This window comes from Geospiza fortis, unplaced genomic scaffold, assembly GCF_000277835.1.
Source record: "Geospiza fortis unplaced genomic scaffold, GeoFor_1.0 scaffold237, whole genome shotgun sequence".
In the NCBI taxonomy this organism is placed as follows: domain Eukaryota; kingdom Metazoa; phylum Chordata; class Aves; order Passeriformes; family Thraupidae; genus Geospiza; species Geospiza fortis.
In genome coordinates, this window is record NW_005054319.1 from 4,667,943 (window position 1) to 4,695,282 (window position 27,340).

Below are 27,340 nucleotides of genomic sequence, written 5' to 3' on the forward strand. Positions count from 1 at the left end.
GGGCGGCGGGGGCGGGCGGGCGGGCGGGGGAGCGGCACCCCGAGGGATCGGCTCCCGCTGCGTGTGGGGAAGAGCCGCGTGTGTGGAAGAGCCGTGGGTGTGGGGAAGGAGCCGGGTGTATGGAAGAAGCCGTGTCTGTGGAAGAAGCCATGTGTGTGGAAGGCGCCATGTGGGTGCATCACGCCCCCAGTGCCCCGGGTTCTGCGGGCGAGCCCCCTCGCAGCCCCGCTGCCGGCCCGGGCCGTGCCCTGTGTGGCGAGCCCAGCGCGGGCTGTGAGCTGGGCACTGCTGCTCGGTGCTCACCAACAAATGGTGCCTGTATGAAGTTTTCAGATCACGAGGAGAGGCTGTCTGGAAGCGACAGGGAGGAGGATGAGGATGATGTCGAGGCTGCTCTGAAGAAGGAGGTTGGCCAGATCCGTGCCTCGACGGAGCAGAAGCTGCGGCGGTTCCAGTCGGTGGAGAGTGGTGCCAACAACGTGGTCTTCATCAGAACCCAGGGCATAGGTGCGGCTTCTGCTGATGCTGAGTAATGCTCTCAAAGTGTTAGTAAAAGGCCACAGAGTGTGACTTCCAAGTAACACGTGTATATCAAACAAATACCCTTCCCTTTGGCCGTGCCACTGATTTTTGTTGTTAGTGAAGAAGCTAAAGGTAGAGGAAACTGCTTTGACGAAACAATCTTTGATTTAGTTTTGGTATAGTAAAACAACACTTTACATAAAAGGATTTGAGGCTGACAGCAGTGCAGCCAAGCTCCTAGCTTATTATATAGAAGGGGAAGAGGAGAGATAATGCCTTCTATTTGTCACTCATACCCAACTTTTTTTCTTGTAGAACCTGAAAACCTGGTGCACCATATACTAAAGGATATGCACACCACTAAAAAGAAGAAAACAAGAGTCATTCTGCGCATGCTGCCCATTTCTGGGACTTGCAAAGCTTTTATGGAAGATATGAAAAAATACACAGAAACGTTTTTTGAGCCTTGGTTTAAAGCCCCTAACAAGGGTACTTTTCAGATTGTTTACAAAGCTCGTAATAACAGCCATATGAGTAGGGAAGAAGTAATTAAGGAACTGGCAGGTATGTATGGTTTTCACACAAAACAGAACAAGACTGCATGCACAACATGGGTCAGATTTTTAAAAGAGGTCGTAATGGACATATACATTTTTTGCTTAAAACCTCTGTTGAATTCTAAAAGCTTCTCTAAGACTTAAAAAAAGCTTTACATCAGTATTCCTTGTTGGTGTTGATGTCTTAAGAGACTATAAGCAGAAGAGAGAATAATGTTGATTATAATTTGTAGTATCAGTTATATGTGCTTTGAAATGCTATTTGGTTTTCTCTCTGGATGCTGTATTGAAATAATAATAATATTACTATTTCTGTTCAATATTTGACTCATATAATAGCTCTACCTTACTCAAGTGTTTTATTGAATGCGTAAAAATTAAGAGAGAGGAGGCAAGATCCCCCTCAATTATAGCAAATTATTTTTGTAATTGCTTAATGTTTGGAACAGAGCAGGACTCTCAGAATGTACCACCAGTAGGACTGAAGAAACTGTAAAATTATCTCACTGCAATTACTGAGAAACAAGACATGCTTATGCTGTTAAACAGTTTTCCCAGCATCTTTTAAATTGCATCTTCTTTTACAGGAATTGTGGGCAGCCTCAATCCAGAAAACAAGGTTGATCTTAATAATCCACAATACACAATTGTGGTGGAAATAATAAAAACCGTCTGTTGCTTAAGTGTGGTGAGGGACTATGTTCTGTTCAGGAAATACAATCTGCAGGAGGTGGTGAAAAGCAACAAAGAAGATGCACAACAAAACCCATCAAGTGTGACAGAAGAACAGAATTCAGAGGTAGCTAAAGCAGAAACTGAGGAGCAGGAGAAGAGCTCTAAAGAAGTAAAAGAAGAAAACAAGAATCAAAGTGAAATAGAATCTGAGCCCAAGGGGAATGATGCTCTGATAGTGTAGAAAATGTGATATAAGGGAAAGGTAAATGTAATCCAAACATATAAAAAAAGTTGCCCTGGAGTTCTGAAAGGGTGTTGGAATGAGGAGAGGGGTTTTGTTTTGAAGTCCTGGTTTTAAAATCCACAAGTGTAAGAATTTTAATGCTCGTTGCAGGTGGAACTGACATTTCAGCAGATGTATGGGTGCTCAAGAGTGCATCACCTTTCTGGTGAAGCTTGCTGTCCTCCTGCAGCTCTGTTCTGCATTTCCTGTACCTGGCACACAAAGCAGGGGTCTGTGCATGTATATGTAGATTGGCCACCCTGACATGTATGGACTCTCCTTTGTTATATCTGGAGGCTACAGAAGCCTAAAGGCTGCACAGAGGCAGCTCTGAGCAATTACTGTCAGAGCGAGATCTGGAAAAGAGTTGGTTGCAGAGGGTTTTGGGAAGGAAGTGAGCTGACAGCTGCAGAACTTGGTAACATTTTTCTCTGTGAACAACAGAATGAGGTAAATCTGATAACTTGATGGAGGGATTTATACGTATATTTATATATATACACAGATATGCTGTCTTGACTTGAATGGAAAGAACTGTTACATATATAAATACTTGAATATTATGAGATGATTTAGAGTAAAAGATTGGACTGTTTTAGAACAATAGAAGTACAGTGCAGGCATTGCAGATGGTTTTATCAAAAACTACATGTGTGTTTACATTAGCTGTGTATGCAGCACTTACTGCTTTATAGTAAATGCTGTAATCACTGAATGGAACCCTTTTGAGTAATTTCCTGCAGATAGCCTTTTGCTGCTCTTTCCAAAGACTCAATCCTTGAGGGATTTTATAAAGTGTTTCTCATTTTATTTTTTTTCTTAAGTCTCAAAGTTTGAATTCAAATACTGATTGGAAGCATCTCATGAAAGAAGCTCTCCATTATACCATACTAGATAAGGGGAATGAAATTTTAATTTTTGGTGCAGTTTTAACTTTTTGATATTAATTTTGTTTCAGATTGAAAGTCATGCTAGTGAGTATTTCTGTTGTCTTATTGTTGCAGTGGACTGTTCCTGTGACTCCTAAAAACCAACCAAAACCAGTGCAGCTATAACTTGCTTTCCAACAGGGTTTTGAGTATGCCTCCTGTAGAACTTTCTAGCTTTAGTATTTCATTTCTAGCATAAAAGCCTGTGTGTTGCTAATGGGAAAAGACTTATCTTGAGGAATACAATTTCTTACTTCTCTTGGTTTAATGAAAAGGACATGTTCAAGTCTTTCATAATTTATATTTTCTTCTTCTGTCAAAATTGTTTCAGAAGTTGGAAAATGAAGAGGACTTTTATTTCCCTAGTCCTGTCTCCATTGCAGCCCATTTATTAAAACTCTGCTTTCTTATGTCCTGTGGTGTTTTATTTAAATTTTTGAAGATTTTTTTTGTGTGGATTAAAACCATCAATGTCTGAGTCACACAAAGGAAAGAACCATCTGAGATCAGACACAAAGGCCAACTGTGAGTGTTTACTGGTGGCTGATGTTGGTAATCATGATTCTTGACAGTCTGCTTTAACTTCTAAGGACAAAACTCGGGGTAATTACTGGGATTTTTTGTTTTCTTTCCTCCTCTCTCTCACTGACCTGTCTGCCTACCGGGCTTACAGTTTACTTCTGATTTTTCACAGTTTGCTCTTACTGAACATTCATTGTTTAGACATTAATTCCCTGGCTTACCTGCTGTGCCATCATTTTGTGCTCAGTGGTTCCCTCATGGTGCTTCAGTGTTTCAAATTCAAACCTTCATGGACAAGCCATTAGACATTATTTTGATATCCCTTACATGAAAAGCCAAATAATTGCTGTCACTGCCAGTGCTGAGGAAAGATGTTACAGTGCCCAAACATCAGCTGAAGAGGTGATACATTGATGGTGGAATGTGGTGTACTTAATTTGTCCTGATACTGACTTGAAACTCAAGAATGGTATGAAACCCTGGCCCTGAGATTCACTCTTTACCTTGTGCTGGATTAAAACTCAGATTGGCTTGAGAAACTTGATAATTTCTTTTAAGAACAAGCCAATCTCACAGCCTCGGTGTTTTCCAGTACTGACTTGCCTTTCTTGAGGGTCCAAACTGTGAAATTAAAATATGAATTTACTTGTAATTCAGTTCATTTATCATTTCAGTAGTGAAATGCAGTAGGGGAGAGCTTTAAGTAACACCAGTAACTCCCACTGATTGGAAACAGCTGGTAAGATCCTGTGCCCAAAAGAATTATGCTGCAAAATCCTTCCTGTATTATATTCCTATTCAAAGAGCAATCACCCTGTGGTTATGCCATCTTAAAACAGCTAATCCTGTAAACCTAAGAGGCTTAGTTTTGTGGCATGCCTGAAAAACAACATGAAATATGAGTAACTGTTCATTGTGGGCATGGTGTTCTTACATTTAAGACTGCTCTTGGATCAAACTGTGGTGTGGCATGTACAAAAATGGATGAAAAACAGCAGAGCTGTGCCAGGACTGCTGTTGGTTGGCTTGGCATGCAAGCACTGCCCCTTCCTGCAAGGTTGTGTGTGGGCAGTGCCTCCCCAGCCCAGCCGTGTCCTGGGGCTGGCTGGTGGCTCCTGCTGCCCAGGGGCTCCACTCCAGAGCCCCAGAGCCTCCTGGCCAGGTTGGCACTGAGCTGAGGCAGCCAAGGACATGGGCAGCAGGGAGGTCAGGGCAGTTATCCTGCCAGGCAGGCAGGCTGCCAGTGATCTGTCTAGAGGATTCCAAAAGGCATTAAGTTCATTTTACAGTACCCTTTTTAGTCTTTCATAGTGAAAAGCTATTCATAGTAGCCTTATTATCATCAAGTTTTAGGAATATGGAATAATTTGTATAGAATATTTGTCTTTTAGAGAGTAAATATGCCACAGCTGTCAATAGAAGTCATTCCTGCCTGCTTTTCTGTGTTTTATGGTCTTATATAACAAATCTAGACATCATAAGGCTACTTATTTTATAATTAGCAGTTTGGCTAATCCTTAATATTGCTTCTGTATATAAAAAAGAGACTAAGTTGCCTCTTCTCCTACCCCCTTAGAGGTATCTCATTCATTAATGAGATACAGATGTACAAGGGTGTTCAAACATGAGGAAATTTCCACTGGAGATAACTCTGACAGGGTTTAGGTAGAAGGCACTTACTTCAACAGATGGCTGAAGTTCAGCCACTCAGCCCTGCTGCTTTCAGACACAATCAGCTTTGTTTTCAGAGACTGGCACTTGGATGCAACTGAGTCCACCCCAGGAGCAAGAGCATGGATTGCAATAACACACCTGGCCTTCGAAGCCAGCAATCGATGGCAGATGTCAGGCGCTGTCAGTTGTGTTGTCCTTGGGATGATGATGACACCTGAAAGTGCAATAAAATTGGAAATGTATTAGGTATTTTTCCCTTTCAGTCCTGATGACTTTACAGCTTTTCCTGATTTGTTGGCTACTAGCACCATTCAATCCAGAAATGGTAAAACAAGTCTCACATATCTGAGCTTGAATAGAGATGTGCAGACTTGAAGTACAAAATAGCTCCTTTGCTATAGGCACAGGGTGCATAACTTTGAGGCAGAAAACACTGGCAGCTTTGAGTCTGTCACAGTTAAACTGACTTAACCCAAGCCTCAGAAAGTGAAAGAAAAATGATGGAGGTAATGACATCAGTTGTTAGAGACTACCCCAGTCTCCTCTTTGATTGTCAAATGTTTAAGCAAGGAAGTCAAATAAATATAATTGTTAAATTAATTAACTTCTGGCATAGAAGGTAATAAACAATGTAGAGACCACTAGGAATCACACAATTCACCTGTTTGAATACAAGCCATGCTCATCTGCCACCACTCTGAGATTCGAGCTCCCTTTAATTTCATCTCCCTTTCCATTTCTGCTCCTAAAGAAATAAAGTCTCAACTATCCTCGAGTTTCAGTAGTGCAAGCTCAGATCCATTAAGATTAATGTAATGGACACAGCATTTTGTGCATTTGTTTTCTATTTTTGACCTCAGACAATAATGAGCTTGGTAGCTGGAAAGCAAAGGAATATCCATGCCAGAGCTTGAGGGTGTGAAGGAGGCAAGATCCACCTGCAGAACCCTCCTGGCACAAGCCTGGGACTTGTGTTTATTAGCCAGTTGATAACAATTAGTTATCCTGAAAGGTCATGTGAACAGTTTTACTACACAGCTTTTGCTGTTTTCCCAGGTTCCTGCTACCAGCAGATATGTTTATGGGTAGTGCATAGTGGGTTTATAGCAGAACCGGGAAAAGCCGAGATAAGTAACACTCTGCTTCTTCTTAATATATTTTTTTTTCTGGTTCACAGGTGTTTTTATGCTCAATAAAGCCTTTGCCACAGAGTTCAGCTACTGCTTATATCTTCTGAATCAAGTGCTGTAGCAGCATGGTGTGAAATGCAAGGGCTATAGAGAGGTAACAAGAAATGTGAGATGTGACCTGGCAGGGATGATCTAAATCTCTGCTGTTCCCATAACCTTGGAGCAGCTTGACTGTTATGGAAATATCTCACAGTCTGAACTGACACCTCAGCCCAGGAAATCCTTGATTATATTTAATCCTGAAACTCTATGCAACCCGGTACTGGATAGACCTGGAAGTCTGATCATCAACAATATAAAAAACATTCTCACAAAATAATATTTGGCACAGAGTTACACATATTATGGCTTTCAGTAAAAGCGCTGCAGATACAAAAAATAAGGACTAGTCCATTTTCCTCTCTTCTATCATTATTTTCAAAAACCTTTTCTCCCATGTACATTTAAAGTTATAGAGAATATATTGCTTCAGAAATATTTCAAAGCAGCAGAACAGCAATGTGTATCTTCCACCCTTATTCAGAAGGCTGTTCTCTTAAGACTGATAGGAAACAGGATGGAATACACAAAATGGAATACACAAAAGTCCAGGATGAGCATGTTCTGGTGAGGAGCTCAGCAGCAAAGAGCACCACTCTGTGTTTCTCAGTTTCTCCCTCTGAATGTTCCCAGAGATCATCTTTGATAGTTATTGAACAAACCCCAACTTGTCTGGACAGAGAAAAAACAACACGACTTTGCAGTTTCATTACAAACTGTTCTTTTCTGTAGCAAGCCTGCAAATTTAAAAGTTTCAGGCTCTTTTTAGGATTTAGCTGGCAGACAGCACATTACTCCCAATGCCCAACAAAAAGCGTAAGTTCTGGTTTAGAGAAACAAGGAATATCAATTGGTTGACTCAGTAATTCCTCAAGTCAGTAGTGCAAGACAAACAACCCCCCTGAAACTGAGCACAGCCTTGGTAGCACTGAGGGGCTTTGTGTGTTTGCTTGAACCCCTGGGCAGTGTGACTGAGCAAAGGCTCCTGCCCACATATCAAACAGAAATGCTTTGATTCACCAGTTTGTTTCTTCCTTTTTTCCTAGTCGGGTTCAGGTTATCATTGCAGAACTGCAAGAACACATTGGAAAGTCTGTCTGACCCGATGTGCAGACTGAGCAGGCTGTGCTGCAGCAAAGAACCTCCTGAACAAGCCCTTCCCTGCTGGAATGAACAATTTGTGCCACTACCAGGGCTCAGGGAAAAGTCTAGCCAGGTCTGTTTAAAGCCCAGCACAGAGCAATACCAGAAACCTAGAAACATGTTGCAGGATTATACTTTTAAATTTGCTTTACAATCAATTACTTTCAAAGTTCATAATTAGATTATATTTAAAAACGTATTACTTACATGGAATAAATGTATTACTTTAAAAATCTGATTACTTCACTTCAAAGTGGATTACTTTCCCCAAAAGTACTCATATTTGAAAACTGAATGCCCTTAAAAAGAATCAGATGCTGAAATTGTGAGCAGATCACATTTTTCAACGTTTTTTCAATTGCATTTAAAGATCTAATCTAATTTCTTGTTATTCTATCCAAAAATGGATTACATTTAAAATACAACATTACATTTAAAATATCCAACATGTTTTCCTTCTGTTCTGACTGAAAGAAGGAGAAAAAAAATAATCTCAGAACAAAGCTGTAATACAGGAAAAGGGAAGTTTAAAACCCTGCTACAGCCAGATTTGAGGACAAGCTTACTTTTTTTGCTTTTCTTCTGGTAGAATCACATTAAACAAACTACTTGCTCCCATGGGGGATTTAATTTTCTACACTCACTAGAAGCCTGTGAGATTGTGTTTGAAGATAACTTTATTTTGGATTTTAAGGACTGTAAAGGAACCCATTAACAAATTAGCAGCTGTTGAGCTCTGTTGCCCTGCCACAGCTGATGGAAGCTCAGACAGTGATGGTGAGTTCTGTATCTTAAATCTAACACTTGAGTGTGATGGCCAAACTTGGCAAATTACCCCTTCTCTTACTGATCTTTTCAATAACAAACCTTTTTCAAACAGATAAGCTTATGTAGATTTCATTTATAAATTGTGTTTGTTTTTTATTCTTACAGGATGACTATTTAGACCTAGATCAAGTATTAGCAGAAAAGTTGGTTTTATAGCAACAATCTGTAATCCTTTTAAATAACTAAACCCAACTTATCTAAAGGCTGTTCTGTTTTTCATTAAAGTTTAATTCCAAGTTTTGGTATTGTGGGAAAGGAGGTGAAGTCGTAGATCACTTATAAAAAGCTCCTGCTCAATGGACTGGCTAAAATAACTCATGCAAAGTCACAAAAATCACAATGCAGAAAATCGGAAGGACCAAGTTCCAAACCCATTCTGGAAATGCATTAAGCATTTCAAGCCATAAAACTAAATATTAACTTTCCTACTAATGCAAACATAGCAGTTTTATGTGCCAAATGCATACAACTAACTAATTTCTCATTATGCATAACAGCATCATCTATTTTTTCTCACATACTGAACATAATCTCAATTCCAATTTCATTTACCTCAGAGGGGTTTTTAAAGCAAAAGATGGGATCTTATGTTCACATCTATTTCAGAATACTTCCAGCCTTGCATTGAGAATTCCACTCCTGGCTAGTTCTTGGAAGAGACAAGACACTTTCAAAAGAAAGGATACCTACACATGGTTCTCATCCTACCACCAAAACCGTGGATTTTGAACCTATCCAATAAAGCTGCTAATCCCCCATCTGTAACAATGCATTTTTAGGACTTTTATGGCCTCTTTTACTGCCACTATCCAGTGGCACCAGAAAAGATGTTCTTTTCCAACCTCTTCATGATGCTGCATTTTTGGAACCCATATAGTGACCGTATCAGTCACCATGTCCTTTTCATAAGCTTTGGATGTCAGGGTAAACTCTCAGGAAACAGTGAATCAAAATATATTTGATGTAAAATACCTTTTCAGATGTGGGCATTATATTTTTTATTGTCTCTCAAGAATCACATCAAATAGAAGCTGGGCTGCAAGAGGGATGGTGAGGAGGTCTCAGAGGGAAATGCTATTGAAGTTGTCTATTGAAAATTTTATTTTTCACCCAGAATAATACAATTCAGTCAGGTACTGACATTGGAAACTCTGCAAACAGGTGCTAATATCACATCGTGATGTTACCTGTAGTTTTTTGATGTTCAAGCACTTAACAAAAAGAGATCAGAATGATGGCAGCTATAGTAGTGAAAGGTATATAGTGCTAATGGAATGGAAAAAGTTCTGTTCAATTCCAAACAATGCTATATCCGTCCCCACTCTTTGTCTCTTAATTCATTCCTCTTGATCTTCCCAGTGACTGTCTTTGGCAGCTCTTTGACAAATTCCACCTAGATAAAATAAAGAGAGAAGGCAATGCAGCATGTTCTACAGAGCTGGTTTTCCAAGACTCTCCAAGCATATGTGGAAAACTGAGAGGGCTCCCATCAGTAAGAGCTGCTTGCCTCAAATCCAAGCCAACGCAAAGAGCACATTGTGCCACTTGTGAAACAACCTCTGTGGCTGCCTAGATGGCCAAACATCTGTACAGCTGCCTCTGAGCTGGCCAAACTGAGTACTGTAACTCACAGCAGAAGGGCAAATGCCTGAATGGTATCAGAGGTCAGGGATGAATGACAAAAAGAAAAAAGAAAAGGATGTTACAGCCCCAAAGTCTTTAATGGTTCTTAGTTCTGTGAGTTCTGCTCAAAGTTAGGCAAGCATTGCAGTAGATCTTTTCCTGTGGTGCTGGGATTACCAAGAAACACCAAGTGTATCCTCTTGGCCTTGTGTCAGTTTGTTAGTTGTGATGATCAGTAGATAAAAACTTTAGATTAAGTCATATGCTACCTTAAAGGCATGGGAAGTGCTTGTTTGAAGGTTAAACACAAAATTGAGAATTATCATTGTGTGTCTGACTTAGAACACGGAGATCTGACTGGGATATTTAAAACCTAGAAAATTCTGTGAAGTTTGAACAAGTACTTTACATAAATTCATGAAAAACATTCTAAACTAATGCTATTTAGGAAAGGTCTTCTGGAGCCAGTGGTCTAGATGAATCTTTACTGCTGTCTCTTTCAAGTGAATCATGAAAATCTAAATGGTAATTCTCCTGAGATTTAGGGAAGGGTGCCCTGTTTTAAAGTTTCTTCTCAGAAATATTTACCTTTCTAGGGTATTTATATGGAGCAGTAGTTTTCTTAACATGGTCTTGCAAGTCACGAGTTAAGCTCTTCAGGTCAGTGGCTGAAAAGGTTGGGGACAGAACCACAAATGCTTTCACAACCTGTAAGGTAAAATTAAAAAAAAGTGATCTGACACCAACTTTATTTAAGGGCTGATGTGCAATTACCAGAGAGCAGCACTGTTCAGAGTCACACCAGTCACGAGGAACAGAAAAGCCAGCACAGGATAAGAAGTGATTGTGCCCAGCTTCTGCATGTGTATGTGCAGAAGGGAAAGTTTAAAGGACACTTTTTGTGCCCTCATTACAAATAAGAGCCTTTTCCCTTTCTTCTCAGCAGCAGCCCAGAGGAAGGCGCAATAAAATGTGTCTCTGTGGAGTCCTCTCTGAAGCTAAGGGACATTTTGTTTCTGAAGTTCACACTGAGGACAGTAAGCACTGTTATGCTGGCACCACAGTTGGCTGCAGTTAGAAAATTAGCCCATGTCTAATTCTCAGGCAAGTGCAGTAGAACTTTGGCTACACCAAGAGTCATAAATCCCAATTTAAGTGTATAGACAAATGCTTAAGAACAAGGGCAAAGTAAACATCACAGTAGTGCTCTCCACAGAGAAGACCTTGGGATGAAAAGAAACTCAGAAGAGTAAATGGGAAGGGATTTTGCTTGTCAGCCCCACTAGGATTATCCATGATGGAAGTAGATGTGGTGCTTAGGGACATGGTGTATTTGTGGACCTGATAGTGCTGGCTTCATGGTTGGACTCGATCTCAGAGGTATTTTCCAACCTAAACAATTCCATAATTCTAAGGTGACATTATTGCCTTAGAGCTGTAAGTTTTTCAGTAAAGTAGAACTTCCTTGATATCATTATATATTTGAACAAATGCATTTTGCTTTCCCCCTCCATTCAGCATCCTTACCTCTCCTCTGAGGGGGTCTGGACTACTGACAACAGCTGTTTCTACCACAGCTGGGTGCTCTATTAGGGCACTCTCTACTTCAAATGGCCCAATGCGATACCTAGGTCAGGAAAAAGAAAAATGAGGTTTGGCTCTTGCATTTTGTCTCGAAAAAACAGTACCAAAAGTTTTAAAATTTTTATGTTGAGGAAAAAAAACCAAAACCAGAACAAATCAATAACCAGCTATAGAAGTTTTAGGCAAAATGGGACAGCTGGCTGGCTTAGAAGTAGGAGCATTTCATAGTGATCTTTGTGGCAGAGGACTGCTGGGGCTGTGGATACTTCTCCATCTGTCCCCTCTCCTTGGGGCTCTTAGGCTGGAGCTCCATCCCACCCTGTAGCTGGGGTCTGCAGCAGCAGCCTGTGCCACGTCATGGAATCACCTCATACAACATCAAGTTCTTTCCTTTCAACATGTTAAAAATAAATTCTTTCAAAAGCTCTTTGAATCCAATAGAGGTTGCTTCAATTTCAGTCAAAAAATTAACTAGATAAACATTCCTCCTTTGTTAACTGAAGTGTTCATTCTTTGTTGAAACACACGAGATGTTGCAGGGGAAATGGATCCAGTATCATCACAGAGATGATACTCAAGGTCTGTGAAAAGCTAATAATAACAGCAAGTATTCCAAACTCAAGAGGTCAATACATTCCTGTCACAGGATTATGATGCCAGAAGCTCACATGTAAGAATGTACAACACAACATGTCAGGATATACAATGGCAGGTTTGGAATGGGTGTGTGCAGACTAACCCCGAAGAAATGATGATGTCATCATCTCTGCCAATAAACTGGAAATATCCCTCTTCATCCATAGTGCCTCTGTCTCCAGTGACATAAAAATCCCCACGTTCACTTTCTGCAGTTTTCTTAGGGTTATCCTTAAAGTGGTTTACAAGCAGTAGTTTAGATTTTGAGCGCGCATTAGCTATACATTATGTTATAACAAAAATAACATCAAATGCACTGGAACTTAATTTTTCAGTCAAGGATGTACTGATACTGCTATAAGATACAATAAACTAGGTTTAAAATAATTTCTATTCTTTAAGAAAATAATTAACTTGATTCTAAATGATTTTATTTCCTTTTCTAACACCCACCAATTCAAATAAACAAATTACTCTGATAATAAATAATAAAATGGTGAAAAATGTCCAGTCTTTAGGACTACTATGCAATTGGAGAGCTTTTGGGGAGATTGGTAGTGGTGGCAAGGAATAACATAAAGTTCTTACTAAATATTCTGAGAAAAAACCAAGTGGCCTTATAGGTTTGCTTCTGATAGCAATTTCCCCCTGTTGTCCTGGAGGCAGGATATTGGCATTTTTGTCTACGATCTAGAATGAAAAACAGTTCTTATTTTAGTCCAATGGAAAAACAAACTCCAAACACGAATCCAGCCAAACAAAAAATCCCCCATGACAGAATCTAAAGAGCAGTCAACAAACCTGAACATCATAAAGGGGAGCTGCTTTCCCCATTGATCCAGGTTTAATCTTCATTCCTTTAGAAACAGAGCAGATTACTCCCTGTAAAAAATCAAAATCAAACCAAAGCTTTTCAAAAGAAAATTGCTACATTCACACTTAATTCATTAAATGTAGTTTCTAGACTAATTCTAAAGTAAGGAATTAAGATTTATAGAATTCTATATGGCAGTGCTGTATGGTACGGATAAGCAAAATCATAAAACTCCCTGAAATAATCCTGTTCCATTCTCTGTGAAAAATTCATGTCCTCTGCTAACCAGTCTTCTTCCCTTAGACTCAAACTCTGCCTTCTTGACTGACATTGTTACTTGGAATTAGCTTAAGGACATTTGTGGAAATATTACACCACATTCCCTTCCAAACCCTTACGTTCCTGGCAGGTTCTGTGAGGAGAGCCATGAGAGGGAGTTCTTTCAGAGGTTACCAGGGAAGGGAATTACTGAAACAGTCACAGAAACGTGAAGGAGGAAACACATTGTGTTCTTACAAAACAAACCTTACAGCAAAAAGAAATTCCAGAGATTTAAGAGGCCATTGTCACTACAGATGTACCATTTCAGTCTGGCCATACACTTCATAGATGTCCAGCCCAGTGTAGCTCTTCCACTGCTCCATGACTTCTGGGTTGAGTGGTTCCCCTCCACTTATGCAGTACTTCAGGCTCATGAATTTGTATCTTCACAGGGAGTTAAAAACAAGAAAGGCAATACTTAAATCTAGAGGGGGAGACCAGGAGCAGGCAAAGGTGAACACCATGGGAGAGCTGTTTACTGGGAGAGTTAGTGCCACAAAGTGGGGAAATCAGAGGGGCCCTGATCCTTCTGCTCCCAATACAACAAGGATATCACTTTGTGCTCAACACTCTCCATAAGTAGCAGTCAGAGTTAAACATGTGAAAAATAAAATTTTTGCTGAAATCAGCTGGGATTATAAATAAACCAATACTGATCTGCTGAGCCAGGGCCCTGATTGCTGACCCTCTGCAACAGGCCAAGAGAAAGTTCAAAAGGGAAGGAAGGAACAATGACAGGCAGTGAGAACTGGAACAGGGGTGAGGTACAACTGCGACAACCAATAATTCCCTCACAAGTATGCTGACGTGCATTTTATAGGATGAAGTCCTTCCCAAAGTCTGGACACTTAATGTGGCAGACAAAAATTATGACAAAGCATTTAACAGACTCTCAGTTTCATACTCACGAGTACAGTAGCATAAGTCTCAAATTTCTGAGGGAAAACATCAAGCTTCTCTGATCAAAAACCTCAGCAAAACTCAAATTTTGCATGATGGTCAAGGATTCTCATCAAGGATATTTTCAACTAATTATTACCCTATTTTGGGTCAAGCAGTTAGATATAGGAGATGACTAAGTTTAGTTAGGGTAAATTAAACATTATTGAGTAATTTTTTTACGTACTTGGACAGATCATTTTGCACCAGCATACGGAACAGTGTTGGAGCACCGACCAGGGCATCAACTGGGAATCTGCAGAGAGTCTAGAGGGTTAAACAGTAAGAAGGACGTGTGAAGCTCAGACAAAAACCTGCCTTTGGAATGTACAGTAAACAGGTGACACAGAAAGGAGAAGTACATTTATCCCCTATGTAAAAGCACCACACCCTCTGTTGGGTGAGGAACCCTCCTGCAGTTGGTGCAGTATGCAGAGATTGTAGATGTGATTACAAAAATCCCATGGTAACACATCCACATGACACCAGGACCCCACAGCTTGGGGCATGACCAGAATAGTTCCTCCTCTGTCTACATCACAGGGAGGTGTTCACTTTCATCTTGGCTGGTGTGGGCACAGAAACATTTCATTTCTGCATTAATACCCTCTGATACTATTTCCACAGTCACTAGAGTGAATGGCAGGCATTTAATGCTGCTTTTGGATTATTTTTGTTCACGTGCTCACCAGCTATGAGCAAAATGTATGAATGGATTGCATGCTTGTTCCCTTCTGTATACAATAAAAATGAAAGTAGGGCTTTACAAAACAAATACAATATCTCAAACACTACTATAAACATAACCCCCATGAAATCTGTGGATCCTGTCAAGAATTGTTTTTGGCACGCTTTCTGCAGATGAATACATTTCCATGTGTTTTTCCCTTACATTTAGGATAACTTCTGAGTCAGTCTGTGGTAGGTGATGTATAAAGATGCATGATCCAAAAACCCAAGGATCAAAAAAAGATGCTATTGAAGTTAGTATCCATCCTGTGTCTGCAGTGTTCCATATCATTTGAGAGGGAGTCAAATCCAACCAGTACCTGATAGAGAAAAAAAAGGATAATAAAATACTCCCAGAAAGAGGGTAAGAGATATTAATTGGAAGATTGAGACACTGGGGTGATCCTAGTCCCTAGCAATTTGATGGAGTTTTTACTCTGATTTCAAAGGGAGAAAGGCTGGGGATGTACACTGGTATTTCTTATTCAGTAATTTTTTACAATAGCTCTACTATGCAGCTTCAATTATCTTATGTTCAACCAGGCTTAACTCTTTCATACCTTTCACTTAAAAGGGGTCTGAAACCAAGACTGCCCTGGGAATGTTGAGTCATCTTTGGAGAACCTGTAGTTCCACTGGTAAAGAAGATCATCATTGGGTCTTGAATCCTTGTTTTGATGCAGGAATGGTCAGCAGATTGATTTCTGTAAAAAGGAGAATGTAATTATAACTTCAATGGTTGCAGTTGATGTAAATGAGTGCTTGTGGGAACAGGGCTGCTCTGTCCTTGTGACTGCAGTGGCACTCAGTCACTCACTGGTACAGCTCAGTAAAGTTCAGCCATCCCTCCCTGCTGCCTTTGGACACCATTAGCTTGGTTTTCAGGAGCTGGCACTGGGATGCCACCGAGTCCACTGCAGGAGCCAGTTTGTCAGTGGTAACAATGCACGCAGCCTTTGATGCCTGGAGTCGGTACAGTATGTCCTTGGCTGACATTTGGGATGTTCCTGGGATTATGACAATTCCTGGAAGACAGATAAGGTTAGTTTGTGTTGGCATTTTTTCTGTGTCTAATTCTTTTCTAAGAATCTAAACTATTAAATATTCCCAAACCGATCTCTGATATGGATTTGCCCTGGTGTTTCCCAGCCAAACAGTTAGATTAGATTAATGCAGATGCCTGTGCTCTCCTGTCAGGAATGAAATGTGGACCTGCCTGGTGACTTCCATGGCTCTTCCCTGCCTTCTGGCATCTTCTTGCCCACTGCATGAGCTACCTCTCCTATGGCCCCTGGTGCAAACCCTTCAGGACTGCCTGGCAGCCAGTCCACTCACTGGATTATTACACTATTTTTTCTTGATAAACCATATCTATTCTTGATCCTCTCAACTGATTTGCAATGACCATTTGACCTCACTGACCTGCTCGCATACAAGCCACCTTGACCAGCCACCATTCTGGAATTCGTGGTAGGACCAGGATAAGCCTGTCTCCCTTCTGCAGTCCACATTCTTTAGTCAGTGCATTGGCCACTTTCCGAGACAGGAACCCCAGCTCCTCAAAGCTCCACTTCACTTCTTCTCCTTCACCATTTACCCACCAGAAAGCAGGGTTTGATGGTCTCTTTCCAGCCTATGAAACACAGGAATTTAAACATAAAAGATTTTCTTCTGAAAGACCATGAAATAATAATGCACAGACATCTGTAAATTATGGAAGATCTGAGTATTTGACATAGCTGGCATATAAGCTATTTTTTTTTCTTGTCCTTAAAGGATCAAGATTTGCTATTCATCAAGCTCAGTTATTCCCAACAGATTCTCTTTTTCTGAACTTGAAATGTTTACCAGCCTAACTGTCTCCAGACCCAAGCCCCAGTCTGGATCCTATTTCAGTTTAAGCCTTTTACTGTGCATCAATGGTCCTACAAAATAACAATAAATAAAGCAAAAAACAATGAACTTTTGTATAATTTCCTAATGCAAATTTCACTTCGCAACTGACTGCTTTTATAAAGAAGAAATCCCAGCTTATTTCAAATGAAATTTAAATTTAAAGTATTTCATTGGCAAAACAGAAGATCCCCTACCTTTTCAATCTCAGACCATTTGTCCAGTACATCACTTGCAAAATTAAAGTACTTTGGTATTTCCTGTTTGCCCTGTCTGATGGACTCATACTGGGAATATACATCAGAGGAAAGCAGCCTGGGATGTCCATGGAAAGTCCTATTAGGAGATTTCAGAGTCCACAAGAGTTTTAGTTTCTGTAACTTCAACAGCAGCTTCATGGCAGAAGACTATGTGTCTAGATGCTGTACACTATATAAGAAAATTGCAGAATTGTTGCTATGAATCCTGCAACAACAAACAAACAAAAACCAAACCAACAAAAAAAGAAAAATAATATTGAGATTATCCAAAGATAATCCAGTTATGAATTAATGAGTTCTTCATTAAAGTCACTTGGCTAGTCAGAGTGAGACTGATGATTTTAACATGCTAATTATATGTTAAGTTCCTCCTTTCTCATATTTTTAATTTTTAAATTAATTGCCCACAACTCTTCATAGTAAAACACAACATCAGATATTATTCTTTACATTAGAATATTCCTGCTTCATACATTCAGTATCTGATTCTCAATTCCTTTTTCTTTTCTGCTTGTTTCCAAACTAGTTCCATCAAGGATCTCACTGCTTTAGCCTCAGCAGTTGCTGACTGATTCACCCATTCATCACATCAATCCCAAGAGCCTTCACTTTATTATGTGGCCCCTGAGTTTGATAGAGACTTTTCTAGTCATTTTCCTGGCCTGTCTGCTGTGGACAGGAGAGATGAGGAGCTGCTGGGGGAGATCCTCTTCATTCATTTCACTCACCTGTTAGGACGTGTTTCCCATAAGAGGCACTGTAAGGATCAGCTGTTCCCTGGAGATGTCAAACCTGGAAACTCCTTCATAAAGGTTTTGGAGTGAAACTCTTCTGACTTTATTGCTCACTTCTTCTGGAGTAATGAGAAGAGAATGTGGCACAAAACAGACCAAGCAGCAGAATTCTTCCTGTGGAGTAACTTTTTTTCTTGTAATCATTTACACCATTGTTAATTGTGCGTCATTTGCACCTTAACCTAAAACATTTTGTGTCTTCTTTTGCCTCAACTTTAACCATTTAAGTACATCACAAATTCATCATGATGAAGAGAAGCATTAAAAAGAAATTTTTTTTTCTTTCCACTCTGAAAGAATTTGAGAATGTTACAGTGGTAGTTATTGACAAGAATATATCAATGTGCTGCTGATACCCACCACAGGACAAAGATTATTTTTATTAACTTCTCTTTTATTTATATGTCTCTGAGAGTTGTAGTTGCACTGTGTTTGAGCGTTTTCTCCTTTTTCTTCCACAGTTTGTTTTTCGCAATGTTCCCGTGTGTTCTGGGTCATAAACATGTGCCATGTTTGATGTGTTATGGTTGGTACAGGTAATAGAACATTTCTCTCCTTGTTTTCCAGATAACTCTCGCTCTTTTTATACTTTCGCCCACTCTTTGCCCCTTAGAACATTTCTCTGGATTTTCCCAGTAACTGTCTTTGGCAGCTCCTTAACAAACTCCACCTGAAAGGCAAAAATACATCCTGTTTAAATTCCCAGCTGAAGGAAAGACACACTTTCATTATGGTTGGGGATAAAAGGATGGGAAGCTGCAGAGCCAGGGCTGGGATGATGAAATGCTGACTGAATGCCTTGCCCATTTGAGCTGCTGTGAAAACCCCAGTACTCCAGGAAAGAAAGACTGAGCCCACATGAAATAAAATTTCACGACCATTGCCTCCCCCTGGGTGCATTCTAGCACACACAGCCAACCAAAGGCTGCAGCTGCAACAGACCCTGTTATCTACTTTTATTTTATCTAACTCTGGTTGGAGTGTTTGTCAGAAAGGTGTTGAAAAAGAGCTGAGGTGGGACAAAAAATGCTCAGTTTCTGATACAATGAGAGAACCTGTCTTTTTGGGCTGTACTTACCTTCCTTGGATACTTGTATGGTGCAGTCACCTTCTTGACATGTTGTTGAAGTTCAAGAGCTAACTTTTTTTGATCACGTGATTCATAGAGAGGAGCTAAAACAACGAAAGCTTTGACCACCTGTGCCACAAAAATGAAGGGGTTCCATTAACTTCCAGAGGTAGCAATAAGGGAATATATTTGTTTTGAAAAGTGAATGTCAAAATTCAGAATGCCAAAATTTTATCTTTTTCTTTATTTTCCCTTCTCATTAGCTGTTTATTAGAGAATGCTGTGCTATGAAGGACCCATTCTGGAGCAGGGGATGTTTTTCCATATTACCATCTTTTTTTTTCCTTAAAGTTATATCCTAATAAAGCTGAAAATCTTGACTCTGTTGCTCAAAGAAGTGTTGCAAAGTTGAAAATATAAGACAAAAATTAAACACTCTGGATGTCACTGCTACACTGCACTAAGTGACAAAGCAAGAAATAATCAAAATATCATTGCTTAGACAAGAACGTCTTAATTAGTCTGAAAAGCTCAAATATTTTTCTACATAAAAATGGCAAACAAATAAATAATTCTGATATTGTAAGATCGATTAAGATACAGATTAAAAAAAATTAGCCTATTTTAAAAATATGCAACATATTGAATTCCAGAGAAGCCTAGTACATATAAGGAAGTTGATACTTAGTAGAAAGGGTATTTCTTTTGCATTTTTTCCCTATTTTGCTTTACCTCCCCTCGCACTGGGTCGGGACTGCTGACCACAGCTGCCTCCACGACTGCTGGGTGCTCCATCAATGCACTCTCCACCTCAAAGGGGCCAATGCGGTACCTGGGGAGCACAGAGACAGCTCAGCCCAGCAGCAGGGACCAGTCCTCTGGGCCTTCCAGGCTGCATTTCACCAGGCAAATCTATAGGAGATGCCTTACCCAGCAGAGTTAATGATATCATCAGCTCTTCCAACAAACCAGATATATCCCTCTTTATCCATAAAGCCTCTGTCCCCGGTGAGATAAAAATCTCCACACAGAGTGGCAGCAGTTTTCTCTGGATTATCCTGGAAACAATCAAGTATTTCAGAAAAGGTATCTGATTATTAGTGAAACATAATGCATTTCCTTAGCAGTGGTGCAAAAAAAGACCTAGATAATTTTTTCAGTTGTTCTCAAAATAAGTGTGTTCAGTACTGTTTCATATTTTCAACTAAAAAGCCGTGTTAATTAGCAGTTTGATGCCTGAAGTATGTGACAAGTGGAAAAGAGCACTACACACTAAAAAATGTATGTAGAGATTTCTGTTCTAGAGAGAAAAGGTTGTGCTCAATTGAAATGCCCATCCATCACAGCAAATGTATGACCCACAAAAATATGTAACCCACTCTGTTCAGGGAAATGATTTATCATTGTAGGTGGTTGCCACAATAACCTCTTGACAAAAGAAACTTTTTACCCTTAACTGACAGGATCAAAACTCAAATGAGGTCACCTGCAGGAAAAACTTCATTATTTGCATTGACCTATAGGACCTCTACATCCAGTGTAACCTTTTGGTTACACAAGAAAACACTTTGACAACAGAAGACAGAGTGAAAACCAGAAGCTATAGTATTGAACTTGTAGAAGTTTCTTATCCCTTAGTGAGCAATTACAAGTTGTTGCTTGAGTATGCTACAAATATCCAAATATTATCGGGGTTCAGAAAAGGATTAAAAACATAGATAGGTCCCCAAAAGCTTATTTATTATGATAGTTCAGTTGCAGGGGAGAATATCTTTAAGTTTGCCTGAGTCTACTGTTTTCTTAAGAATGTCCTGCCCCTCAGCATCACCACACACTGATCAGGCTCAAAGTCCTCAAGTAACCCAGTGAGACTTTTTATGAGGATCCTGCATGGAATTCTGCTCCTGGCAGACCTTTGCCCTGGGTCTCTCCTGGGTCCCTCAGCAGACACAGACACAGCAAGTCAGGCTCACCAAGTACTCGGAGAACAGACAGAAGGGCCGTGTGGGTTTCACTCGGACAGCAATGGTGCCCTCTTCTCCTTGAGGCACAACGGCCCCATGCTCATCTACGATCTGCAGAAAGGACAGACACAGCAGGGCTGCTTTGATCAGCTCACAGGAACATCTGCTGCAGCCCAGTGCAGGGCACAGAAGGGACACAGCACTGCCTTACTGTTCTACCCACAACTGCCTCATACCTGCACATCATAAGGCGGAACAGGTTTTCCCAAAGAGCCAGGTTTAATTTTCATTCCTTTCAGATTGGCACAGATTGCCACCTGCAGAATAGATTTTTTAAATATTTTTTTTACATTGTTGCAACATCTTGTAAATTTTATTATTGTTTGCATTAGGCATCTTCCCATGACTTTGTTGTGACAAGGGCTGAATGGGGACCAAAGCACTGTGTTTTTTTGAGAACATCAGAGGGGTTGAGAGGCATTTCAGGTCAGACCTGTGAGAGCTTTGTTTTGTTGAGTCTGAGCCAGTGGATTGTCCTGCAAACACTTGACTTTTATTTTGCAGGACAGCAGATTATTATTACAGATCTTATTTCAATACTGGGACAATTAATTTGGGACCATTTCAAGGGCAAAACGAGAGAAACTCTGAGATCTGGCTACTAATAATTTTGTTAATGTTCACTTACAGAGAAGTCTGGGATGTGAGCTGGTTTAATATTTGCCATTAAAAACTCAGACAGGCCAAATTGATAGCTGGAGCAAATTATGTTTTCAGGGTTTTTTTGAAGTAAAGATGACAACGGGATCTCCTACAACTTATTTGATCTGAAGTGTCTCTGGCATGTTTTTTTTCAGGGTCTAAACCATTAGAATATGCAGCTTGCTGATTCTGGAACTGTATAATCATACTTATACAGTCTTTTTTTTTTTTTTTAATTCATGTAAATGATTCTAACCTTTTCCATCGATTTATCAAGGACATCATGGCTCTGGTAGTCTTACCTTTAAACAGGTATACTACAAGAATTAATGCAAACGTACTGTTTCGGTCTGGCCATAACCTTCATGTATATCCACTCCTGTCTGGGTTCTCCACTGGGAAAACACTTCAGGATTGAGTGCTTCCCCTCCAGTTACACAGTGCTTCAGACTCGGGAACCTGTACCTTGAGAGGAAGAGCAAATGAAATAATTCTCTTAACTCCTAAAATGAGCAGTGAGCAACCTTAGCTAAACAGACTTCCTTGGCTTTCCAAGTACACCTAAAACTGAAGGAAAGGCTGAATAGGATGACAGAGCCTGAGCTCTCTGCTAAACCTGGATTGGCTTTTGGCAGGATGAAAGACCTATGTGACAAGAATGAGTACCTTACCAAGATGTGAAAACTCCTTGCAAACCGCTTCTCACAAGCTGGGTATTTTACAGAGTAACAAGCCAGGAAGAACAGCTGCCAAATAACTCTCAGCATGTGGAGCTCCTCTAACTGCTCCCTTCATTCTCAAGCATGTGAGAACAACTCCATGGTGCCCCAGTAACTCCCTGATCAATGCCTCCTAAAAGATTGACTTAAATTGAACTGTGAAGCCTAAGTTCAGAGGAAGTGACAGCTTAAAAAAAAAGAAATCTCCTTTGTTTCCTCTGTGCTGTCTATTCAAAGACCCAGTCCTGAAGCCCAGGTAGCCTAGGTGTGGCTAATTCTTCTCCCATTTGAAAACGGAGAGTGTTCTTTACTGAGAGCAAGCTTTGCTAATTAGGTTTCCTTGAAGTGAGAAAGAGAATTAAGGAACCTAAGGAACTAAGCATGCAGAGGTGTCCCAGCATTACACCCCAGCCTCCCTCCCCTCCCTGCTGTACCTGCTCATGTCATGTTGGACCAGCATGCGGAACCCGGTGGGAGCCGTGCAGAAGGTGGTGATGGGATATTTTGAGAGAGTCTAGAAAAATAGGAAATTATTGTGCTGAAAAGAAAGTGTGATGCTGGGTATGACCTTGTGAATGTGCAGGTGATTAACACAATTTACATGCTCAAATGTCTGCAAGATGAAAACCCTAAAAATGCTGTACCAGGTAGTTCAACTCCTGCATAATATGGAACTTTCTGTCCAATGGAAGTTACTCATGTAAATGAAGGACCAGTGAGAGCAGTAGTTCCAGTTAAGGGTTTTTTGGGGGGTTTTCCAAGGTGTCGGTGTCCCAGGCTCAAGCCTAATTGATGATAGGGAACTATACTACAACTTCTCCAGTATTATTCTTGGGAAAGTCAAGGTTTCTGCCCCACACAAGAGGCCAATGTTGAGGAGAATCATCCAGCTGAGTGGCTTTGAAAAAAAGCTGGGAAGAGGAACAGGCATTCTGGTACCTTTGGATTGCTTGGGATGCGGGGATTACTCACCTGTCCAATAACTTCTGGTTGAAACTGTGGCAAATTGTGTATAAAGACACAGGCTCCACAGATCCATGGTGAAAAAACACTGCCGTAGGCTGATTTTGCCCAGCCAGTATCAGAGGTATTCCACATTACATCGGAAGGAGTCAAGTCCAGCCAACGCCTGATGAAAAAGCAGAGATGAAAAAACTTTCAGGGAAAGCAAATCAGTACCAAGCCACAGATTTAACTTTTAAGGTATAATGAAATGGCCCAAGGTTGCTTTGGCTCTCAAGGAAGGTTGACCCAACATTAAAGCACTTGACGACTTCTGGTGTGGTTGTAGGGACACTTTCCTTATTGCTCCTCTGCTTTCAGCCCTGCAAATGACACAGCTCTGCACATAATGAGCTCAACTGGGCCTTCAAGAAGGTTTTAATAACAAGGTTTTTACCATGAGAGAGGAAAGATGAAGAAGCTGCAAATCCTACAGTCATGAAATGCCTACATTTACTGGAATGTTATGGCCTCGTGTTCGGTTTAGTGCAGATCACAGCAATTAATCAGGACCCTGGGGGGAACTGCAAGGTAATACCTGCCAGTGGTTGCAAATCCAATGCCGTAACTGCTGTAGGAATGCAGCACCATTTTTGGGAAGCCCGTAGTTCCACTGGTGAAATACACAAGCATTGGGTCGTGACTCCTTGTCTTGATACATATATGGTCAGCAGATGCAACCCTTCAGAAGAAATTATGTATTCTGGTCACTATGTGCAGTTTTCCACCAAGGAAGCAATATTTTTAATGTTTAGGAGATCAACAGGAAAGCTGCCCCAAATTACATGATCTTACTAAATCCATTATATATCACAGGGAAAAGTTAGAGAACACATTTTGCCTGTCACGTACACTCTGAATCACAAAGCTGAGGAGCAAGAAGAAGTTGAAGGACCTGAACTTGGGTCCCAAAACCTGGGTTCCATGAATATGTACTTAATGCAGTGTAATCACAGTGCTGCAAGTTGACAGAAATGTAACTCATTCACATTTTGAAAATTACCCCCACAACTCAGCAATGTCACCTGACTGATACAGCTCCTTCCATCTCAAAGAACTGGAACAAAAAGAGCTGGATACTCACGCAAGGAGTTCTTTGAAGTTCAGCCACCCATCCCTGCTCCCTTGGCCTACAATGAGTTTGCTTTTCAGGAACTCGCTGCCAGACAGGACAGATTCCACTGCAGGTGCCAGTGTGTCATTGGTAACAATGCACTTGGCCTTTGAAGCCTGGAGTCGGTATAAGATGTCTTTGGCTGTTAGTTGGGATGTTCCTGGAAAAAAGATAATTCCTGGAAAAAAGCAAGAAGCAATTGAGAAAACTCAGCATTTCCCAAAATGACTTGATTATGTCTCTCTGTTGATGCTGATTTCATCCATCATGGACGGTTATCAGTTTAAAAGCAGAGCAAATTAGATCTATTGAATTATTAATGACACTAATTATGTAAGTTCTTCCATTATAAATTCAGCTCCCTTCCAATGTATGTGGTCAAGCGTGGCCTTTGGTTGCAGCCATTCAGCCCTCACTGGCTGAATTGACTGATTTTGACTGGACCATGTCTGGCCCTGTGCTTCCTGTGTGCGTGCTGCCAATTCTCCTTCTAGGCAAAAGAGCAGCTGTAGAGGCCCCAACGGAATATTCCTGTTTGCATTTTCTTCACCCTAATCTAATAGATGGCTTGTAGGCTCTATTTGCTCTCTGTCTGCACCCACCAAGTCCGTGAGTCACTCACCTGCTCGCATGCAGGCCACATTCAGGAGCCACCACTCAGGAACACGAGGCAGAATTGCTACAATTCTGTCTCCTCTCCGCAAACCACAGGCCTCAGAAAGGACATTGGCTGTCTTCTTGGACAGAGAGCCAAACTCCTCAAAGCTCCACTTCACCTCCTCTCCCTTATCACTGACCCACCAAAAAGCTGGATTTGCTGGTTTTCTTCCCTCCTTCAACACATGAGAAGACATTAAAATAAGACAAACTTTAAAGGTTTCACTTCAATACAAAATAACTCTAAACTAAGCAAATCATCCCTGGCAATCACTCTCTTAGGGTGACAACTGTATTTCTGATAAACAAAATAACATAGTGCTTTCTACTTTATAGCCAATACTGCCCAGTACCCATGAGGAGAATGGATTTGTATCGTCTGAGAATCTTTCCACTGTGTCCTCATTTAGTCTGAAATAGAGTCAATTTTCTTACTATGTCCTGGTAAAGTGCTGTGGTTTATGAATTTAGGATCAGTGTAGTGTTGATAACACACTCATGTTTTAGTTGTTGCTAAGCAGTGCTTACTATAAGTCAAGGACTTTCCAGTTTCTCACCCTCTGCCAACAAAGAAGTGCACAAGAAGCTGGGAGAGATCATGGACAGGACAGCTGACCTGAACTGCCTGAAGGGATATTCCACATCACAGGAGGTTCTCCTTAGTTTATAACCTGGGAGGAAGTTTGTTGGGAGGTGTTTGGGGATGGGCTGGGCATTGACCAGTGGGCAGTGAGCTACTACTGCTACTAATATGATGATTATTATTATATTTCAATTCTTAAACGGTTCTTTCCTCAACTCATGGGTTTTACCTTTTTTTCTTCCTGTTTCTCCTCCCCATCCCACTGGATGTGTGTGTGTGAGATCCAGGGGCTCTGCGGTTCTCAGCTGACAGCTGGGGTTAAACTACAATTCAATGTCTATAAAATAAAAGACAAATACTACCTTTTCCAGTTGTGTCCACTTATCTAAGACATCACTTGCAAAGTTGAAATATTCTGGCACTTCCTTTTCACCCTGGTTTATAGATTCATAATGGGAAGTAATCTGAAATGTAAGAAGCCTGTTGTTTCCATGGAATGTTCTGGAAGGTGATCTGAGAATCCACAAACACTGAGGAATCCAGGATTTAAGAAATGTTCTCATGATAAATGATGTTTTATCAGATGATGAGGGAAAGGAATCAGGTGTACATCTAAGGAATCAGTCACCTGGAATGAAAGAAAAGACATTTAAGCAAATCCAGTTTTTGGATGCTGTCCCATGTATGATGTTGGATAAATGAATGCAAAGCAGCTTGAATAAATAGGTTGCTTACACACATCCTCATTTCATGTCATGTTAACCTGTATTTTTGTGATGTGAGCATTTAACATTATGGTATATAGAAGGAATAAGCTCAGTCACCTTGAGGTTAATAAAATTAGCAGAGTTGTTGCTATGAATCCTGCAACAAAAACAACAACTGTGGAATCTCATCCAGCTGGAATAAATGGTGGTTTAACCTCAGTAGCATATGCAGGAGGCATCAGCCTGAGGCCATGGTAAACAGGACACTGGAAAAAGGACACCTAGCCAGGTCATGATGAGAAGAGTGGGGTCATGGGAGCCAATATGTTAATAGAACTATCCTATATTTGATCAGGTTTCTGGTTCTTGTTCTCACTTGGTTCAGTACCTTTTACAAATAAGATCATGTTCTGAGTTCGCATTCCCGATTGGACCCTTGCCCTCAGAAGATTCCTATGCCTTGTAATATTTGCCTTGCCCCCTCCCCCCAGTCTTTGGATCATGCCCCCAGACTCTGCGGTTTCTACATTTGTTATTTTGCTATTAAAGTTTTTTTTCCTTGGGTAAGGCTATTAAAGTTTTTTTTTCTTGGGTAAGACCATAATTCCCATTCCTTTTTTTGCCAGTTCCCCTGGCCAAGTCGAACTAGGGGTTGCAGTGAGTGAAAACTACAACAGGTGGCGCCTGAACAGGGACCTCATATTGAGGTGTCTTCTTCTGTTTGATTTCACTAGGTTTTGCCAATCATAAGGACCTTTTATTTTCTCTGCTGTGGATTAAATCGGCAGGCCTGACATGGTTACAAGCAACCCTCGGAGTTGGATCTTTTGGATGCCTGCCTGAAAAAGCAGGTAAGCAGAGAAGAGAC

General features: G+C 40.6%; 3 protein-coding genes across 3 annotated transcripts; 1 reads left to right on the forward strand and 2 right to left on the reverse strand.

Annotated features, from left to right (window-relative positions):
* The first annotated feature begins 119 nt into the window (after positions 1-119).
* Positions 120-3,381, forward strand: THUMPD1 (THUMP domain containing 1). The gene is made up of 3 exons (XM_005420486.2): positions 120-507; positions 838-1,086; positions 1,667-3,381. Exons 1-3 carry the CDS (start codon positions 120-122, stop codon positions 1,993-1,995), a joined length of 966 nt encoding a protein of 321 aa, XP_005420543.1. The 3' UTR covers positions 1,996-3,381.
* Positions 3,382-9,504: 6,123 nt separating this feature from the next.
* LOC102035848 (acyl-coenzyme A synthetase ACSM4, mitochondrial-like) lies at positions 9,505-18,058 on the reverse strand. The gene is made up of 14 exons (XM_005420393.1): positions 17,890-18,058; positions 17,099-17,366; positions 16,431-16,641; positions 15,826-16,033; positions 15,569-15,712; positions 15,172-15,328; positions 14,467-14,546; positions 13,601-13,724; positions 13,007-13,087; positions 12,794-12,895; positions 12,309-12,436; positions 11,513-11,612; positions 10,574-10,693; positions 9,505-9,755 (listed from the first exon to the last, which is right to left on the reverse strand). The coding sequence occupies exons 2-14, from the start codon at positions 17,297-17,299 to the stop codon at positions 9,669-9,671; spliced, it is 1,743 nt and encodes a 580-aa protein (XP_005420450.1). The 5' UTR covers positions 17,300-17,366; positions 17,890-18,058; the 3' UTR covers positions 9,505-9,668.
* Positions 18,059-18,538: 480 nt separating this feature from the next.
* LOC102036022 (acyl-coenzyme A synthetase ACSM3, mitochondrial) lies at positions 18,539-26,397 on the reverse strand. The gene is made up of 13 exons (XM_031056515.1): positions 26,125-26,397; positions 25,148-25,355; positions 24,496-24,703; positions 23,950-24,093; positions 23,382-23,538; positions 22,844-22,923; positions 22,032-22,155; positions 21,225-21,305; positions 20,998-21,099; positions 19,955-20,082; positions 19,757-19,856; positions 19,034-19,153; positions 18,539-18,625 (listed from the first exon to the last, which is right to left on the reverse strand). Exons 1-13 carry the CDS (start codon positions 26,326-26,328, stop codon positions 18,539-18,541), a joined length of 1,743 nt encoding a protein of 580 aa, XP_030912375.1. The 5' UTR covers positions 26,329-26,397.
* Between the last annotated feature and the right edge of the window lie 943 nt (positions 26,398-27,340).

What these genes read in the sequence shown, in the direction of transcription:
- LOC102036022 (XM_031056515.1), bottom strand. Translation starts at nt 26,328, where the DNA reads ATGAGAACATTTCTTAAATCCTGGATTCCTCAGTGTTTGTGGATTCTC. An exon ending in GTTATGGCCAGACCGAAACA is followed by an intron (nt 21,306 to 22,031) that starts GTACGTTTGCAT and finishes TCTATTCTGCAG; the next exon opens with GTGGCAATCTGTGCCAATCT. An exon ending in TTCCGCCTTATGATGTGCAG is followed by an intron (nt 21,100 to 21,224) that starts GTATGAGGCAGT and finishes TCCTTTCTGCAG; the next exon opens with ATCGTAGATGAGCATGGGGC.
- THUMPD1 (XM_005420486.2), top strand. Translation starts at nt 120, where the DNA reads ATGGAAGAAGCCGTGTCTGTGGAAGAAGCCATGTGTGTGGAAGGCGCC. An exon ending in CATCAGAACCCAGGGCATAG is followed by an intron (nt 508 to 837) that starts GTGCGGCTTCTG and finishes TTTTTCTTGTAG; the next exon opens with AACCTGAAAACCTGGTGCAC. An exon ending in AGTAATTAAGGAACTGGCAG is followed by an intron (nt 1,087 to 1,666) that starts GTATGTATGGTT and finishes CTTCTTTTACAG; the next exon opens with GAATTGTGGGCAGCCTCAAT.
- LOC102035848 (XM_005420393.1), bottom strand. Translation starts at nt 17,299, where the DNA reads ATGAAGCTGCTGTTGAAGTTACAGAAACTAAAACTCTTGTGGACTCTG. An exon ending in CTCCCCTTTATGATGTTCAG is followed by an intron (nt 12,896 to 13,006) that starts GTTTGTTGACTG and finishes TTTTCATTCTAG; the next exon opens with ATCGTAGACAAAAATGCCAA. An exon ending in GACATCATCATTTCTTCGGG is followed by an intron (nt 11,613 to 12,308) that starts GTTAGTCTGCAC and finishes TTCCTGACCTAG; the next exon opens with GTATCGCATTGGGCCATTTG.